At 55.1% G+C, this 18,141-nt stretch overlaps 1 protein-coding gene across 1 annotated transcript; it reads left to right on the forward strand.

The window, feature by feature from the left end:
* The first annotated feature begins 244 nt into the window (after positions 1–244).
* Positions 245–1,031, forward strand: LOC138842311 (putative cuticle collagen 155). The gene is made up of 2 exons (XM_070043453.1): positions 245–718; positions 876–1,031. The coding sequence occupies exons 1-2, from the start codon at positions 245–247 to the stop codon at positions 1,029–1,031; spliced, it is 630 nt and encodes a 209-aa protein (XP_069899554.1).
* Positions 1,032–18,141: the final 17,110 nt, after the last annotated feature.

Consider the following 18,141-nt stretch of genomic DNA (forward strand, 5'->3'; position numbering starts at 1 on the left):
CAGCCAGCTTAGAATTTTATAGTCAACGTGTAAGTTCGTCTTTGCCTGTTGCTTTCTGGAAAAAGCTGGTCTCGGGAAGCACTGGGGTTAGAGGGAGACAGCTCCACCCACGGGCGCGGAGGATGGGCCCTCTGCTTGCAGACGCTTCGGTGACAAAGGCGAGATGGCCCCATGGGGACAAATGGGTCCTTTTGTGGGAACGAAGTGTCGTGGCACCCAGGCGTGTCCTCCAGGAAGGGCAGCCATGGGAGCCCAGCAGCCCTGGGAGCCCGGCAGCCACGGGAGCCCTGCAGCCCTGGGAGCCCGGCAGCCATGGGAACCTGGCAGCCACGGGAACCCGGCAGCCACGGGAACCCGGCAGCCACAGGTGCCCTGCAGCCATGGGAACCCGGCAGCCACGGGAGCCCTGCAGCCCTGGGAGCCCGGCAGCCCTGGGAGCCCGGCAGCCATGGGAACCCGGCAGCCACAGGTGCCCTGCAGCCACGGGAACCCGGCAGCCACGGGAACCCGGCAGCCACGAGAGCCCTGCAGCCCTGGGAACCCAGGAGCCATGGGAACCCAGCAGCCATGGGAGCCCTGCAGCCCTGGGAGCCCTGCAGCCAGGGGAGCCCTACAGCCCTGGGAGCCCGGCAGCCACGGGAACCCGGCAGCCACGGGAGCCCGGCAGCCCTGGGAGCCCGGCAGCCATGGGAACCCGGCAGCCACGGCCCAGCTGCTGGTTCGTGTGCACCCTCTGTGCCTCCGTTTCTCCACCTGTGAAGAGGGGGCACAGGGCTCCCGAGGTCCTCTTGGGCTCTTGGAGAGAGCAGGAGCCCTTTGAGGTTTGGGGGAAAGATTACCCCCTGCTCACCTCTCCCCTCCCCGCACCCCTGCAGGGCACAGTGTGTCCTTCAGGCGCGGCGGTGCTGGGCCACGTGGGCCCCGGCCTGCACGCCGGCAGACTGGGAGCCCGCTCGCACGTGAGCCCCGAGGTCCCTCGGGAGGCGCGTTCCCGAAGGTCGTGCTGCGTGTCCTGCAGCAGGTGGGTCTAAACTGTGGGTCAGCGCATGGCTGGTGCCCCTCTGACCACCTCCTCCCTCTTCCTCTCACTCGAAGGACATTTTCAACCTCACGCTGTGGGACAGGCCCTCGTGGGGACTCAGGTGGAGAAGGGAGAGGGGTCAGGAGGAATCACAGGTCGCAGGGAGGAGAGAGGTTGGACTCGGACAGCCCGGCGCTTCCAAGCGGGCGTTGGCAGAGGGGCGGGCCGCGGCGGGGGCTGTGCGTGGTGGGGCTGCAAGTGTGCAGGGGGCTGTGGGGGCCCCGAGTCTGGACTTGACCCCCAGGCTGCAGGAGACCAGGCGTGCTTTCGGCAGAGGTGCCTGCTGTTTTGTGAGGTGAGTGGCAGGATGGCAGTCAGACAAGGGGGGCCATGGTGCCCTGTGGCCCCAGCTGCCAGTCAAAGCCTCCTGCCTGGTCCGGGGCTTTTAGGGGACGTGCTTGGGATCATGGGGGGCAGATCCCAGTGTCCTCAGCAAGGAGGCACCTTCTGGGAAACCTCAACCCCACCGTGAACAGCTGGGCTCCTCCGCACCCCCAAGAGGCCCTGATGCTGGGATTCCCGTCAAGAGTGCCCTTAAAAAAGTGGGAGCTCAATAACATGGTAGCAAGTGAGTGGAATGTCTGATTTCACCCTGGTTTTGGAGCTTTTCAGGTCGAGGACAGTGTCAAAAAAACTCTTCAAAAATTCAGCAGGAAGTAATTACAGTCAAAGATATGAAGTAGCTTCCCTTTCAAAATCTTGCTTAATTTGTCCTACTGCTATTAAAGGATTAATTAATTCCTACTTATTAAAAATGCTTCTTCAGAGCTATCAAGTACTTTGGTTAATTAAAGGAAACTTAAATTTGCGAAGAATCAGTAGAGTCTTACTAAATAGTGTTTCCGCCAGCTGCTGCGGGATCCATTTGACTACAGCTGCATATTTAGGAAAAGCTGTTGAAAAGAAAAGCAGCAGGTAACCCTTCACTTAAGACTGCGCAGAAGCTGTCCTTGAACAAGCCAGAGCATGGCTGGGGCAGGATTCAGAGATTTCACCCGTGGCCTCCGGGCAAGGAAGAGGCCTCTCACTGGGAAGGGGCAGCGCAGGGTGCAGAGCCCCTACCAAGCCTGCCGTTCATCAGCTCTAAGCCTGACTCTGGCTTTCTCCTACCCACAAAGCAATGACTCACGCGCTTTCCAGTTGCACATAATCTGTGCTCCCAGTGATTTCGCTGCAGCACCAGGAGGGGCAGGTGGGCGTCTGGATGGCGGCTCTGGGAGCAGCCGTGGTTTGCTGGAGCGACGGTGCGTTGAGACCCTCCCCTCTCGCTTGCTCTGCTGCGGCTGGTCCCCTGCTGGCCCCAGAGCTTCCCTGTCTAAGTCTGAGCTCAGGGACGGTGCCCCGGATGCAGCATCTCCTGGGGGACCCCCCTCGCCGCACAGACCTCTCCTCTCCTTTTTCCACAGAGCCTGGTGGTGGGTGGATGGACCCTCCTCACCCCAGACACAAAGCTAGATTCCAGATGCCTACGGAGATAAACACATAAACGACAAACTCTCACCACGGGAAGATTAACACCGGCGAGACAGTGACCTCGGCACATGAAACCCACTGAGTATGCTGGACCCATGAGTTCACGGTAACACTGGACATACAATCGGTGTCTCTGATTGTTGTCATTTGGTATTATGAACAAATCAACATTTAAAAAGCAAGTAAAAACAATAACACAATCAATGCAAATCATGATTATAAAACTTATAAATAGGGCTTCCCTGGTGGCGCAGTGGTTGAGAGTCCGCCTGCCGATGCAGGGGACGCGGGTTCGTGCCCTGGTCCGGGAGGATCCCACGTGCTGCGAAGAGGCTGGGCCCGTGAGTCATGGCTGCTGGGCCTGCGCGTCCGGAGCCTGTGCTCCGCAGCGGGAGAGGCCACAGCAGTGAGAGGCCCGCGTACCGCAAAAAAAAAAAAAAAAAAAAACTTATAAATATGTTAGAAGAGCCGTTCTTGGTAAGCAATATCAAAGGAATTCTTAAAAATCTTTAAGAAAAAATATATAATTGGTTATTCTTGGAGGATGCCATTGAACAAAGTTTTAAAAACAATTTAACAGATGCACACTGGTGAAGAAGCAAACGCTAATCTTGTCTTTCTTAGATGGACGGTACCAAAGGGTGGGTGGGGCCCCGGGTGGGCATTGCAGCTTCCCCTTTGTCCCTGACCTTGGCTTACCTTGCTGGGTGGATGCTGGGTCTCCAGGGTCGGGGCCTGTGTCCAGCTCTCCGGGGCCTCCCCTGCGACCCCGAGATGCCGGGCACCACCGCCCCACTGGCATCAGACCTTCCTGGACGCTGCCCCACTGGCTGACCCATGTGTGGAACGCCCATGCGGGTCTCGTGGCTTTCCTCCACTGTGTTTGGCTCCTGGGGCCCGTTTCCTGGCTCCAGCCGCGCCCAGGTCTTCAGACACCTCTGCGGGGTCCCCGCTGGGTGCCGACCAGGGCTGAGCTCACGGCTCCATCCACGTCTGCCGCGGCATCACACGTGGCCTCAGAACAGTGTCCAGCAAGTCACACAGAACATGCAGCAAAGATACAGGCTTTACTGGGGAAACAGCAAGGCTCAGCGAAGGGAGAGAACCCAGGGACAAGCCCAGGTCTCAGTGTCCACGTCAGGCATACGGGGTTAGGGGGCCTGCCGGGACGTGGGGCGTCTGTCCACGGGAGGCTGCATCTGGACGCAGCCCCCCATCCAGCGGAGCCCATCCCCTCGCGTCCACAATTCATGAGTGAGAATTTTCTTTGCAGCATTGTTTGTAAAAGGAAAAAAATGAAAACAACTCAAAAATCCGTGAATAGAGAAGCAGTTGAACTATGGTGCAAATTATGGAATATTCCACAGCCTTCCAGATTAAATGTACCAGAACTGCCACGATGGACATCACGGGACAGACCACTCTCTCACACTCAGTACCCACATGATACTGCGCTGTGTGGAACCCACGTGTGGGACCCATGTGTGGAACGCCCACGTGGGTCTCATGGCTGTCCTCCAGCGTGTTTGGTTCCTGGGGCCCGTTTCCTGAGGAATAACTCGCAGGTCTGGCCAGACCAGAAGCCTGCCTGCCGCTCCTGCCTGGACAGGGCTGGCCTAGCGTGAGGTGGAATTTCTGATTTGAATCACTGGCCCGTGTTGAAGCCTGGCCGCTGCAGCCGGAAGCCTGGAGCTCTTGCTGGAATCCTCGGCAACAGTTGGTCTGGGCTCCTGCCTGAGGACGGGCCTTGCCGAGCAGTGGCGGCCCTGGGGTCGGGGATCGATCTCTGCGCACACACAGGTGCTGGGCGGTGATCACCGCTCCCAGAGCGCTCGCTCCCCACGTCCCGTGCTGCCCGACAGCCTGCCAAGGCCGCGGCTCCAGGAGTAAGGGCGAAGGCCGCAGGTGTGTCTCCCGCGAGACACAGAGAAGGAAGCGCCTGTGCGGACCCTCTCTGGGCTCCATCCTGGGGCCAGGGCAGGGCTGTGTCTCCAAGACAGGGCAGTGGACACTGCAGACAGTGCAGCTTCCCTTTTCCAGGTGGCGTCCAAGGCCTGCCTTCACCCTAAACGCCTGCCTGGTTTCCCAGGCAACAGGCATCACTAAGTGCAGATCAGGACGCGAAGCACAGGGCTTAGCCCCGCCCATGCGGCTCTGCCCCAGGAGACCAGGAGGACACGCAGGCCTTTGAAAGTGAGTGGCTGGTGGGGGCCGGGCGGGGACGACAGCTGGTGAATTGTGGCCACCTCCTGGAGCACCAGAGGGCAGGAGGGAGGAAGGGATTCCCTGAGGTCAGACGCTGGAAGGCCAGCGGAGGCGCATGTGTGGTCGTCACTCAAGGGCCCCCGGCGCCCTGGAGGGAGTGGAGGACACAGGGTCTGACCGCCTGGGAACACGAAACCGGCAGGAAGCTGTGGCAAGTGGTGGCTGAGTCCAGGGTGGGATTTAGATCAAAGGCCTGCAGCTGTGACAGCCCGCGGGTGGGGTCCTCGCAGCCAGGGGACTGGAAGGGGCTGCAGCAGCTGAGCGGGGGCTCCCCCCAGGGAGAGGCCTCAGGGCATCTTCCCTGGAGTCCGTCCTGGGGTCCCTAGTGTGTGGCACACGGGTTTGTTTCCCCAGGAACCTGGGACGCTCGGGTCACCCCTCCCTGCTCACCCCTCCCTCCCATCGAGGCCAGAGGCCCCACCCCCCAAATGCCCGCTGGCCTGGCGGCGAGTTTCGGGTCCAGGGGTGAAGCTCTCCTGTCAGGAGTGGCTTCAAGCTCGGGGAGGCACAGGGCCGGTGAGCTCCAGGCACAGTCCAGGGCACTGGCGAGGGGTCGTCAGGGCGGGGGGGACATACGCTACTCCCTGCACCGAGCAGTTCCGGCCTCTGTGAAATCGGCTAATCGGGACGTATCGAGTGACCACCTCCCAGGAGCAGAGAGCTGGTGCGGGGCCACCGGGCGGACCCAGCTCTCTCTGCTGGAGCCACAGTGACGGCACGACTTAGACGAGAGGCAGGCTCCCCTGTCCACCCTCCCCAGGGACATGTGTGACCCGCGGGTCCCGGACTCGGGCCGCCGCTGCCCTGAGTGACTCGGGCTCACGCTGACCTCGTCCTTGCTCGCAGCAGGGGCAGCGCCTCCCCCTCAGGCCTGGGATTACCAGCCTGCAGGTGTAGGTGCTGTGCGTTTTCCAGAAGAATCTCTTTACTTCTGCCCCATTTGATTCCAAGAAGAGAAAAGCACCCTCAGGTTTACCTTATTTCAGAGAAAAATGCCCTCAGCCTTGAGCCCCTGCCTGGGCCCCGGCTGTGCCCTTTTCTAGGAGAACGCCGCTCTAAGGGGGCTTTGAGCATTTGGGGTCCGCCTACCTAAGCTCCTCTGAGCAGAAAGCAAACCTGCTACGAAGCCCGTGGCCTGGCTGTGCTGCCCACGCGGCGGCCCCGGCTGCCACCCAAGTCCCCCAACTCGATGGACCCGCCCACCTCCCTGGAGGAGGCGGCAGGAAGCAGACTCTCTGAACAGGGTGAGCATGTGGGCAGCCTGTGCTCCGGCCTGTGGCCCCTCAGCCTGCAGCCCGGCCGGGCGCTGGAGCTGCGTGGACTGCAGCCACCCCACACCCCTGCGTCCCAGGCTGCGTCCCTGTGGCATCACCCATGACCTCCAACCGCAGGCTCCCACCACCGCCCGACTTTCTCCCCCACCTCCAGCTGCTCCTGCCCCCCTCCTGCTGAGCCCCAGGAACCCTGGGTTGGTCCCCTCCCCTCCTCTCACCCACCACCTCCCACCCACCAGCAAGCCCCAGGCTCCACTTTAAAAAAGCAGCCCAGATCTGGGAGCTTCTCCCACAGTGGGCTGAGCCATGATCAGCCTCATGGGGGTACTGTGGCCTTCCCACAGCCTGTACCACAGGCCCCAGCCTCACCCCTCCCCCAGCCTCACCCTCCCCCAGCCTGCACCCCTCCCCCAGCCTCACCCCTCCCCCAGCCTGCACCCCTCCCCCAGCATCACCCCTTCCCCAGCCTGCACCCCTCCCCCAGCCTGCACCCCTCCACCCAGCCTGCACCCCTCCACCCAGCCTGCACCCCTCCCCCAGCATCACCCCTTCCCCAGCCTGCACCCCTCCCCCAGCATCACCCCTCCCCCAGCCTGCACCCCTCCACTCAGCCTGCACCCCTCCCCCAGCCTGCACCCCTCCACCCAGCCTGCACCCCTCCCCCAGCATCACCCCTTCCCCAGCCTGCACCCCTCCCCCAGCATCACCCCTTCCCCAGCCTGCACCCCTCCCCCAGCCTGTACACCCTACTGTCCCCTCACCTGTCAGCCAGCAACACCCTGGATGAAACATAATTTAGATCAGGAACAAACCAAGGGTCATCATCCCAGAAACTGCTGGATCGCAGGGTCCCCACCTTTCTTCCAAGGAGCCACCCGCACAGGTATGAGACGCCAGGTGTTCAGATTCCTCACGCGCAGAACAAGCCCAAGCGCCCATCCTGTCCAGTCCCTCCTCACGGGGCCCAGTTTCAAACTGGGGGCCCCACATTCCAGAGCTCTCGGTGCCTTCCTCCGTCCTCAGGGCCAGGAGCATCCTTTCTGTGCTGCCCACTCTCTGCTTCTCTTTCTGCTTCCCTCTGCCGCTTCAGGACCCTGCGGTCGCATCAGGCCACCAGGAGAATCCGGAATGACCTCCACCGGTCCTTCGCCAGCAGCGTCCTTTTGCCAAGCGAGGGGCCACATCAACAGGCTCTGCTGTGGACACCTTGGGACCATTCCTCTGCTGACCTCATGAAGCGCCATGCTTTCTCCCAGGAAGGGCTGACGCCACAGGCCCCAGGGCTGAGCAGGGGCCGGCGGGGTGCGCTGGGCACCGCTTCGCGCTCTCCTCGGCTAGCACACCCGCAGCTTGCTCCCCACTCTGAGGAGGAGGGAGTGCCCGGGACCCGCACTGGTTGCTAAAAGTCTCACCTCCTTTTAAGGATATTTCCTGGGTTTCCTTACTTCTTCAGAGGTTTTAATTTTTTGCCTTGAAATTCATGCAACCCGGCTATTTTGAGACAAAGGGTGTTATTTTGCAGACATTATTTGGGGCAAATGGCGTAGCCCCCAAGAGACTTTGGAAGCAGACCGGTCGGTGTCTGTGCAAGTAACACACTCCCAGGAGAAGCAGGAAGTGTGGCCGCGCAGAACGGAGGGCAGAGAGGACCCCCCCCTCCCTGGCTGACCGCTGGCTGGGTCCTGCATTCCTCTCAGAAGAAGAGAAAGCAAACTGACCCTGGCGGAAATCACCAGGGTCCAGGAAGTGTGGGGACAGGGGAGTGCGTTGTGGCCAGTAACTTTCAATGCTAAACGCACAGTTTATCATCCGAGAGCAAAGAGGGGGCCAGACTCTGAACTCAGGAGTCTTACAGGCCCAGGGAGGCTGACCCCGCCGTCCTTCAGGGAGACCCGCCCCGGGAGACCCCCAACGGCCTCTGTGGCCTCTCCTGCCCGGAGGGGAGCTCGGCCTCCCCCAGGGGCCCCGCCGGGTGTCAGAGCTGCCTGTGCAGCTTCTGCTCTGCAAAGGTCAGATGTGTTTCCTCTGAGAGGCCGCACACGGGGGAGGGGAAATGACCCCTTTTCCCTCCAATGAACTGACTCCTTCACCCTGTGGAAGCGAAACCGAGGCCAGGGAGGAGGGGGTGGGCCCTGCCGGGCCTCAGCCTCTGGTGGGCGGTGGGTCTCTGGCCCCTGTTAGCCTGGGTGAGCGGGGTGGAGAAAGAGAGAGCAGTTTTTCTTACAAACTGTAGAGTTTGGTGCCCTCCGAGGCCTTTCCTCCCTCGTCTCAGGCACCACCTGCCCACCCCTGCCCTGCTCTCTCTCCCGCGCCTCCCACCCGGGGAAGCCCGCCCCGTGCTTTGCTCTTTCCTTCAGCTCAGGGCTCCGTCTGACCTGGTGGTGCCCTTGGCTGGGGCCACTTCTGGGGGAATTGAATCTTTAAGGCCAAACATGGCATCTTTACAGGCTGTTAAATGGAGAGAACGACTTTGACTCCGGGGGTATGGGAACTTTGTGAGTGACCCAAGTTATTCCCTGTGCTCCCCAAAAGCAGCAGCCCGGCCTCTCCCACGCCCTCAGCTTCCCACGGCCCCAGGGAGGAGCTGAGCTGGCTTTGCCACTGGGCTTAAGCCTCCAAAACACCACCCACCGCCCCAACGGCTCTGACCACTCCCCTGCGAAAGAGCGAGGCTGTGACCTCGGCCAGGGCGCCAGCGTGCCGACGGAAGGGGAAGATGCCTGCCCCAGGACGCAAGCTACGACCCCTCCAAGGCGGTAGCCTCTGTCCTGCCGAGCCGGGCAGGACACAAAGAAGAAAAAGCTTGTGCCGCCTGCCCCACGGCACAGGCTCCAGCGGCCAGCGGGGCCCAGTGTTGACTCCGTGCAGGCCTTGTGAAGGTTTAGTGCGGGAGCCACGGGCCTCTAGGCAGGGCGCCTGGGCTCTGCTGTCGAGTTAGATTCAACAGCGCAAAGGAAGGAATCACTTCTTCAAGAGCCCCTTTCGTCCAGCGCCCGTATTTCCCAAGGACCTTCCTTGACCTGTGGAGCCTCCCCTGCGACCGCAGGGCCGGCGCAACAGCACTGGCTCCTCGTGGCCCCCGATGGACCACCGAGCCTCGACGGAACACGCGTTCTCATGGGTGCGTCCCTGCTCCTCGCTGGTTTCCATAGCCTGCGAGTAATTTTCCTTTGAACCAGGCTTGTGTGATGTGCTAAAGGACGTTAGGTTTTATTTGTGTTACTGTATTAAAAACAGATGAAACATCCGTTGATCCACTGGCCCTTTGGGGTTACAGACAAAATCATTTGAAAGGTCTTTCTAAAAGTTTTTAAATTAAAGCTGCTATGGTGGTTAAAGATGTGTTGAAGGGGTTCTGTATAAATCAAAAGGAATAACAATAACAAAAGAAACCCACGAATGAATAACTGTCATGGTTCATTTATTCAGTAACTAACGCAGAGAACACAGGCTCTGAGGCAGCACTGTCAGGGGAACATCCCACATCTGGTACCTGTGCACTCTGTCACCCGGGAGCCCCAGTTTTCTCCTTTGTGAAATGGAGAAAATGATCTCTCTTGCAGGGCTATTGGGGCCTTTAAAGAGATAATGCCCCTCTAAAAGGAAAGAAAGGTATTCTATATAATATCAGGCTAGAAACTATGTAAAGGGACCTGCACATGACAGGTGTTCGATGAATGTTACCTACTGTTATTTCCAATAAGACCAAGGCAGGTATTATGTTTGCTTAAAAATGACTGAATGTCTGTCCCACAAAAAATACTGTCAGAACCAATTAATGTATTCAGCAAAGTTTTAGGATATGAAATCAAAACACAAAATTAATTTGCATTTCTATGCTAACAATGAGCAATCCAAAAAGGAAACAAAGAAAAACATCCAGACACAATATCATCAGAAAGGAATAAACTTAGACAAGGAGGAGAAAGACTCATACACTTAAAACTACAAAATGTTGGGCTTCCCTGGTGGCGCAGTGGTTGAGAGTCCGCCTGCCGATGCAGGGGATGCGGATTCGTGTCCTGGTCCGGGAGGATCCCACATGCCACGGAGCAGCTGGGCCCGTGAGCCACGGCTGCTGGGCCCGCGCGTCCGGAGCCTGTGCTCCGCAACGGGAGAGGCCACAACAGTGAGAGGCCCGTGTAACGCAAAAAATAAATAAATAAATAAAACTACAAAATGTTGCTGAAAGAAAGTAAAGATAACCTAAATAAATGGAAAGACATCTGTGTTCATGGATCGGGAAAATTGACATCATTAAAATATCAATAATACCCAAAGCGATCTACAGATTAAATGCAGTCTCTATCAAAATCCCTATGGTATTTTTGTGGAAATGGAAAAATCTATCCTAAAATTCACATGGGGTGTCAAGGAACCTCAAGTAGCCAGAACAATCTTGAAAAAGAACAAAGTTGGAGGTCTCACACTTCCTGATTTCAAAACTTATTACAAAAATATAATAATCAAAATAGTGTGGTCTTGGCAAGACAGACATATAGACCAATGGAATAGAGTAGAGCCCAGAGCTAAATCCTCGTGTATATGGTCAAATAGTCTTGACAAGCGTCCAAGATGACTCAGTGGGAAAGAATAGTCTCTTCAGTAAATGGTGCTGGGAAAACTGGATATCCATATGCAAAAGAATGAAGTTGGGTTCTTAACCTTACCCTGTATGCAAAAATTAACTCAAACTAATCAGAGACGTAAATATAAGATCCCAAACGGTAAACTTCTAGAGGAAAACATGGAGTAAAGGACATTGGATTTGGCAAGAATTTCCTGGATACGACACCAAAGCACAGACGCCAAAAAGTAAAAATAGATGAGATGAGTTGGATTTCATCAAAATTAAATTTCCCATCAAAGGATACTATCAACAAAGTGAAAGGCAACCTGCCGAATGAGAGAAAATATTTGTAAATCATATATCCAATAAAGGGTTAAGATCCAGAATATATAAAGAATGCCTACAATTCAACAACAACAAAAAGTAACTTTATTTAAAAATGGTTAAAGGACCTGAAGAGACATTTCTCCAAAGAAAACATACAAATGGTCAACAGGCACAAGAAAAGATGCTCCGCATCACTGATCATCAGGGAAATGCAGTTCAGATCCACAGTGAGACGCCAGCGCACACCTTTTAAGATGGTCACTATACAAAAAAGCAAACCAACCAGAAAGTAAGAAGTGTTGGTGAGAATGTTAAGGAATTGGGATTGTGCGCTGTTGGTGGCATTGTAAAATGGTGCAGGTGCTACGGAAAACATGGTGTGGCGCTTTCTTGAAAAATTAAATATAGAATTGTCATATGATCCAGCGGTTCCACTGCTGGTTATATACCCAAGAGAAATGAAAGCAGGGTCTCAAAAAGATATCTGTACACCCATGTTCAGAGCAATATTGTTCACTATTGCTAAAATATGGAAGCAACCCAAGTGTCCGTTGACGAATGGGTTAGCAAAATGTGGTCTATGCATACAATGGAATATTATTCAGGAATATTAAAAAGGAAGGATTTCAAAAATAAACAAACAGACAAGAGATCAGAGTTGTGGTTACTGGGGGTGGGGAAATTGGATGAACATGATCAAAAAGTACAGACTTCCAGTTATAAGACAAATAGGTACTAGGTTTGTAATGTAAGACATGATTAACATGAGTACCATGGCCATAGGTTATATATAAAAACTGCTAAGAGAGTAAATCCTAACAGTTCTCATCACAAGAAGGAAATATTCTTTCTTTTTCTTGTCTTTTGTATCTATATGACATGATGGGTGTCCACTAACCTTACTGTGATAATCACTTCACGATGTATGTAAGTCAGACCATTATGCTGTACACCTCACACTGATAAAGTGCCGTGTGTCAGTTACATCTCAACACCACTAGAGGAAAAAGCAAAGAAAAAGGAAGGAAATTCTGCAATATGCTGCAACACGGATAGACTTTGAGGACATTATGCTAAGTAAAATTAGCCATTTACAAAAAAAACAAATACCGTACAATTCCACTGGTCTGCGGGACCAGATCCGTCGATTGCATGGAGTCACGGTGCCCGCCAGCGGCGGGGGAAACAGCTGTTTGCTAATGAGGACAGTTTCAGTTTTGCGAGATGAACAAGTTCTAGAGACGACTGCACCGCAGTGTGATGTACTTAACATTCCTGAACGGTACACTTAGAAATGGTGAGGACGGTTTTATGTTATGCATTTTTCACCACAACAAAAGAAATTACTGAGACCCTGTGATAGGCACCGGGTACATATGATGACAAACCATTCTTGCCTTCAAGGAACTCACCCCTCGAAAAGGTATGAGCTTCCAGGTGAGCAGACCTTGCTGCCTCGGGACACCTCACATCCTTGTGGCGGCCAGGCCCGTGGGAGAGGCTCGGGGCCCGCCCGTGATGAGACCGCTCAGCACAGGACAGCTCACGGGGCCCACACTGCTGCCTGTGTCCCACCGAATCCGAAAGAGTTTGTTTAAATCGTGGCCGTGAGAGAGCTCTGTACCGTGTTTGTGATTTTCTGTTTTCAGGGCATTACGTTCAATTCAGGGCCAACTCCCCTCACGGGCAGGCGGCCACGAGCCACAGGACCCGCATCTGGTCTAACACTCTGCGTCACATCAAGTTGAACCAACCTCGCCCGTGTCAGGACCCCAAGTCGCCTGGGCCACTCCAGGGTGTCATCTCCACTGCGTCAGGTGAAAGCCGGGGAGCCGCATGGACATTCGCATGACAAAGGGCCACCACGTGGGCCATACAGCTCCCCTCCCTGCTACTCAGAAGGTCCTGGCCTGCCTTGTTTTGTTCTTAGGGAAGCATCCAGCAGACCTGCGCCCCAGCTTGTGACTGAGCAGGAGTTTATGCTCACAATAGATGTTGTTTATAATCCCGCCCCCCAGCTACCCTGGAGATTTCTCAAATGATTTCTTTATGCAAGCTGACGCCTAACGCCACCACCGCCGCCGGGGGCCCCGCTCCTTAGGGGATAATAAGCCGGAATCCTCCGTGTCCTTCTCACCGACTGCTGCTTATTAAGCTCCAGCACGGAGCAGAGCCTGTATTTTTCCTCAGCCTTTTGCATCTCCTCGTGTGTGTGTGTGCTGTGCATATAATGATAGGAAGATGCTAATTTATACTGCACTGCAGAGCTGCCAAAAGAAGCACCGCCCTGCGCGGGGACCCTGGGGAACCGAGTGGGGTGGAAGGGACTCCGGGAGACCCCAGGAGAAGCAGACAGAGGTCCACAGGGGCGTGCAGGCTCGGGAGATAGTCTGAAACCACTGAGGTGGGGCGTTTCCAGGAGTGAGGCAGGTGGGTCTGAAACCAGCTGCTCCAAGCCTAACACGTTATTCTGTTCTCGGCAGAGTTTTAGGCCAGCTGGGCTCCTCCCAGCACCGTGGACACAGCAGACGAGTCCTTTGCTTAGAATATTTGTCTCCAAAGGTCTTGCTTCCGTGCCTGCCCACTTGCTCATTTGAGGAGGTGGCTACAGAGAGGGTCAGGAATCCACGTTCTCGGTGTCGCCTGCTGGGAACCCCTGGAAGGAGACTCGAGGGTGTTCAGAACAGAGATATGGGGACCCTCGTGTGGTGTCCATGGCAACTCCGTAATCGGACCACCGCCGGCCTCCATCATGAAGCGTGACGGGGTGGCTGTTCATATTTTTAGCTCCTCGGAATGTTGAGGGTTTCATTAGCTGAGTCAGTAAGACTATAGGAGGAAAGTCACAACTGGTGAGAGTCGCAGGAAGAGAGCGACCGAGCCGGGACACCCCTGGGTGAGCACTGGCAGTAACAAGGGCTCTGGGCTGTAAAACTGACCTCCCTATAACCACCTTGGGTATTGCTTTGATCGCTGAACTTGTAATAAACATAATAAAGGTTTTTAAAATTAAATCTGTTAATACATTGAATTAAGCCCATGAGAAAAATTTCTTTTAAATTGGATTAATGTGCCACTTTCTTTTAGATTAAAATATAGCAATTTGGGGAAATTTTGGATGAATCCTTAAAAAGTTAAATCACAGTTTAGCATCTTAAGGGCTGGAAACGGTTGCAATAGGAGGTACCAATTTTTTCACTGATGTTTCAAAAATTATCTGTAATTGATAATATTTTGGCATCAAATATATTTGTCCTCCTTGTAATCTGTGCTTTAGATCCAAAATGGCCAACTTCATAGCTACCAGAGCATAAATTCCATGAGGACAGAGCCTTGTCATTCTTACTCAGAGATGTAGTTTCAGTTCCCAAAACAGTGCTTAATGCCTAGTAATTGCTCGATGGATATTATTTTTTTTAAAAAAAGCACTTTTTAAAATTAATTAATTTTTTTGGCTGCATTGGGTCTTTGCTGCTGCGCGTGGGCTTTCTCTAGTTGCGTCGAGTAGGGGCTACTCTTCGTTACGGTGCGCGGGCTTCTCATTGCGGTGGCTTTTCTTGTTGCGGAGCAGAGGCTCTAGGCACGCGGGCTTCAGTGGTTGCAGCACATGGGCTCAGTAGTTGTGGCGCACGGGCTTAGTTGCTCCGCAGCATGTGGGATCTTCCCGGACCAGGGCTCGAACCCATGTCCTCTGCATTGTCAGGTGGATTCGTAACCCCTGCACCACCAGGGAAGCCCTCAATGGATATTATTAAATGAGTAAATATACCCAACCCATCACACACACAGACACACACACACACAGACGCATATGCACAGATGCCCACACAGACACATACACACACACACAGACACACACACACACACAAACGCAATGTGACTTGCCTTTTAACACCCGGGAGGTTCAGAGAAAGAATACTATTGTCTGACCCATTTTGTGTAGAGTTTTATAAATATATGTGGCTCTTTGACTTCACGCTAAATTTCCTCTAAACGAAATGTAGTTGTCAAGTCGTTCATGATTTATTACCCAGTGAAAATATTATCTCACTCCACAGGTCAGAAGGCATGGTCCTATATTGCTTTAAACACACACACCCCCATCCCAGGAAAACAATGGAAGGATGTAAACCGAAGTGCTGCTGGCAGGGTTTGGTGAGTTTTCTTCCTCTAATTTTGCATATTTATATTTTCTAATTTTTTATCCGTGTGTATGCACTGGCTTCGTATCGAGAAGCTGACCGTATCTGATTAGGAAGAAGGGTTTGGGTTGGCCAAAAAGTTCGTTCGGGTTTTCCGCACGATGGGCAAAAAACCCGAACGGACTTTTTGGCCAACCGCGGGGTCCGCGCTCTTTGCCGCGAGCCACGCCCTCTCGGGGGCCAGCAGGCCGCGTCTGACTCTCTGAGCTGCCGGCCCCAGTTCTCCTCGTGTCCCTTTAGGGACTTAGGTCATTGAGCTCTCAGAGGCCAAGCCCCAGCCAACGCGACAGTGCCTGGAGGCCCCGAGGAGAGTCACTGGGGGCTCTGGGGAGGCCAGACACGGCTCCCCGGGCACAGCCTCTCCTCCTGCCTGGAGATGGCTCCGGGCGGTCTCCTCCAGGGTCTCTTCTGACTCTCCGCCCCTGCCAGGACGCGGATGCCCTGCTCCGGCCCCGTGCAGCCCCTGCTTCCAGTGACAGCACCTCCATGTGCGCTGTTCAGTCACTGGTCCTCCCTCCAACTTTATTAACTAAGACGAGGCGGGGGAAGCGTGGGAGGGGGAGGGGAGATGGAGGGAGAAGCGGGGACAGGAGGAGGTGAGGAGGGTCTTTCCTGCACGACGCTCTCGTTCCCGCCCTGGGGGTACAGCACAGAGCCACTCAGACACACCCCAGGAGAAGCTGGAATCAACCAACTCCCCGCTCGATGAGTTATTAATTACACAAGTGGTTCCACCCCAGAGGAGAATCGCGTGGCTGAGAGGCACCCAGAAAGGGAGGCCCTGGGCCAGAGGTGCCCCCGGCACTGATCTGAGCCCCGGGTCTCAGTCTGCACGGCCTTGCCTGCTGGAGTGTCCAAGGAAAGGGAAAGGACTCCCTTCATTCCCTGCCTGGGAGGACAGCAGGCCACTGCTGGGCAGCGCTTCCCGGGAGGGTGAGGCCTGCCCGCCCGGCAGCTGACCGGGGCCCTTCCCCTGGACGCACAGCGCACCAGGAGAGCAGCTGGCGGGCAGAGAGGTCAGAGGGCCCTGGGCCAGAGGTGCCCCGGGCTGCCCTGGTGGAGGAAACTGCCCCTCCCAGGTGCCTCGCCCCAGAAGACACTCTTGATTTGCTGCTGGCAGAGAGACAAGCAACACACAGGTCCTGCCAACTGGGAGGAGAAGAGGCTGAATCCAAGTGACCAGGCAACACCGCCACACGGAAAAGGAAGAGGACCCGGGTTCACTTATTCTTCCACGTGGTGAACACTACAGGGCAGCTCTGGAGCCCACAATGGAGAGGAGAGGGAATTAACAGAGCGCAGTGGCACCCTGCTACTGGGCAGTGACCACGAGGCCAGGATGCTGAGCCAGCGGTAGGCCTGTGTCGTCCCCGGTGGTGACATCATCCACGTCCAGCATTCAGCCGATGCTGGCCCACAGGACACTGTGACACATCCGACAGCATGACCTCCCTAGGCTGCAGAAGGCACGAGGGATCTGCTGACACAACCTACATCACGGAGCCTCATCAGGCTGGAAGGACAGATCTCCTCCCCGGCGACCAGAAAAGGATGGATCTTCCCCGCTTAGGGCCTGTGGAGTAGAAGGGATTTTCCTCTCTCTGTAGTATTTCTGATGTGTCTGAAATGCAGGCGTTTCTGTGCAGAGCATCAGGGTCCTAAGTGTACCTGGTCTCGTGGGAAGGAATGCGCCCCCTGGTCAGCAAGGCACTTGGGAGGTGCTGTCATTGCTGTCGGTCTGGGTGTCCTGGGACTCGGGAAGGATTCGGAAAGGAGAGCAGTGTTTGGAGGTAAGAGAGATGGGGCTGGGCGGGCTGTGGCTCCTGCAGGCCTTCTCCACAGGTCACGGCACTCCTGCCATCGCCCCTTCTCATAGCTGAGAGACTGAGAGCAACAGACGACGTCACAGCCCAGGCGAACGCAGCGCGACGGGCCTGCGAGAAAGTCAGGGTGAAGCGGCCCCCACCAGGGAGGGCAACTTCTAGAAAACACACTTAATACCTCTTTAGATACTAAGGTCTTGGTTGGAAATCAAGCCACTTGAGAGACTTACAGGAAACATGACAATGTGGAATCGTGGCTAATTGGGGACAAGGCCTCCTGAGCGTGAATTCTGGCTCTAGTACTTACCAACTGTGTGACCTTGGGCCAACTAGCTGCCTTCTATGGCTTCAGCTTGCTCAGCTGTAAGGTTGTGAGGACGGAATTCCTTGTGCCGTAGGCTTGCTGTGAGAATTAATAAGATAGTGTGTGCAAGCACTTAGAACACGCACAGCTCATTGTAAATACGCAGTAAGGATCAGTTATTAAAAAAAAATTCCTGTCCCCAGAAAAGCTGGTTAGATCACGATGAACCAACAAAGGCACACAGAGGCCCCTTTCCTTCGTAACTGCTGCTGGAGGCCTGGCCTGGCTTTCTGGCCAGCCAAGCCGCCAGGTGGGCGTGAGGTGAGCTTTGCTCTGCTTTCGTTCTGTAGCAAAGCTCACTGCTAAATGTGAAAATTCAGAGACCATGTTGCCAAAAAGAAATCGCATCATTCCCTGAAATGGCAACCAGTTCCTACTTACTAATTTGGGGTGTTTAGGGAATTCCCTCAGTGGCCCAGTGCCCTGTTTTCCTCGAATTGCCTCCTATTATAGCTCTTTGTGCATCACATAAATCATTGGCATCACACAGTCCAAGACTCTCTGACTCACAAGAATGCTTCTTGGTTTCCCTAGGAATCAGAGAGGAGCAGAAAGTCATTTTTTCATCCCAAATTCTTTCCTTTCTTGAGCTCCTTCCCATAGCTCAGGTACTGTGTTGGGCGCAGGTAACCTAGACACAGGTGCAGGTCGTCACCTCCAGGCTCTCACAGGCTGACAGGAGGGTCAGGCAAGAGAACTCGCGCGTGTCTGTCTGGAGTTTGCAGGCACTGGGCCTGATGGAAAGGGAGAGTGGGCACCTGG

This window comes from Globicephala melas, chromosome 14, assembly GCF_963455315.2.
Source record: "Globicephala melas chromosome 14, mGloMel1.2, whole genome shotgun sequence".
Lineage (NCBI taxonomy): Eukaryota > Metazoa > Chordata > Mammalia > Artiodactyla > Delphinidae > Globicephala > Globicephala melas.

What these genes read in the sequence shown, in the direction of transcription:
- LOC138842311 (XM_070043453.1), top strand. Translation starts at nt 245, where the DNA reads ATGGGAGCCCAGCAGCCCTGGGAGCCCGGCAGCCACGGGAGCCCTGCA. An exon ending in CAGCCACGGCCCAGCTGCTG is followed by an intron (nt 719 to 875) that starts GTTCGTGTGCAC and finishes GCACCCCTGCAG; the next exon opens with GGCACAGTGTGTCCTTCAGG.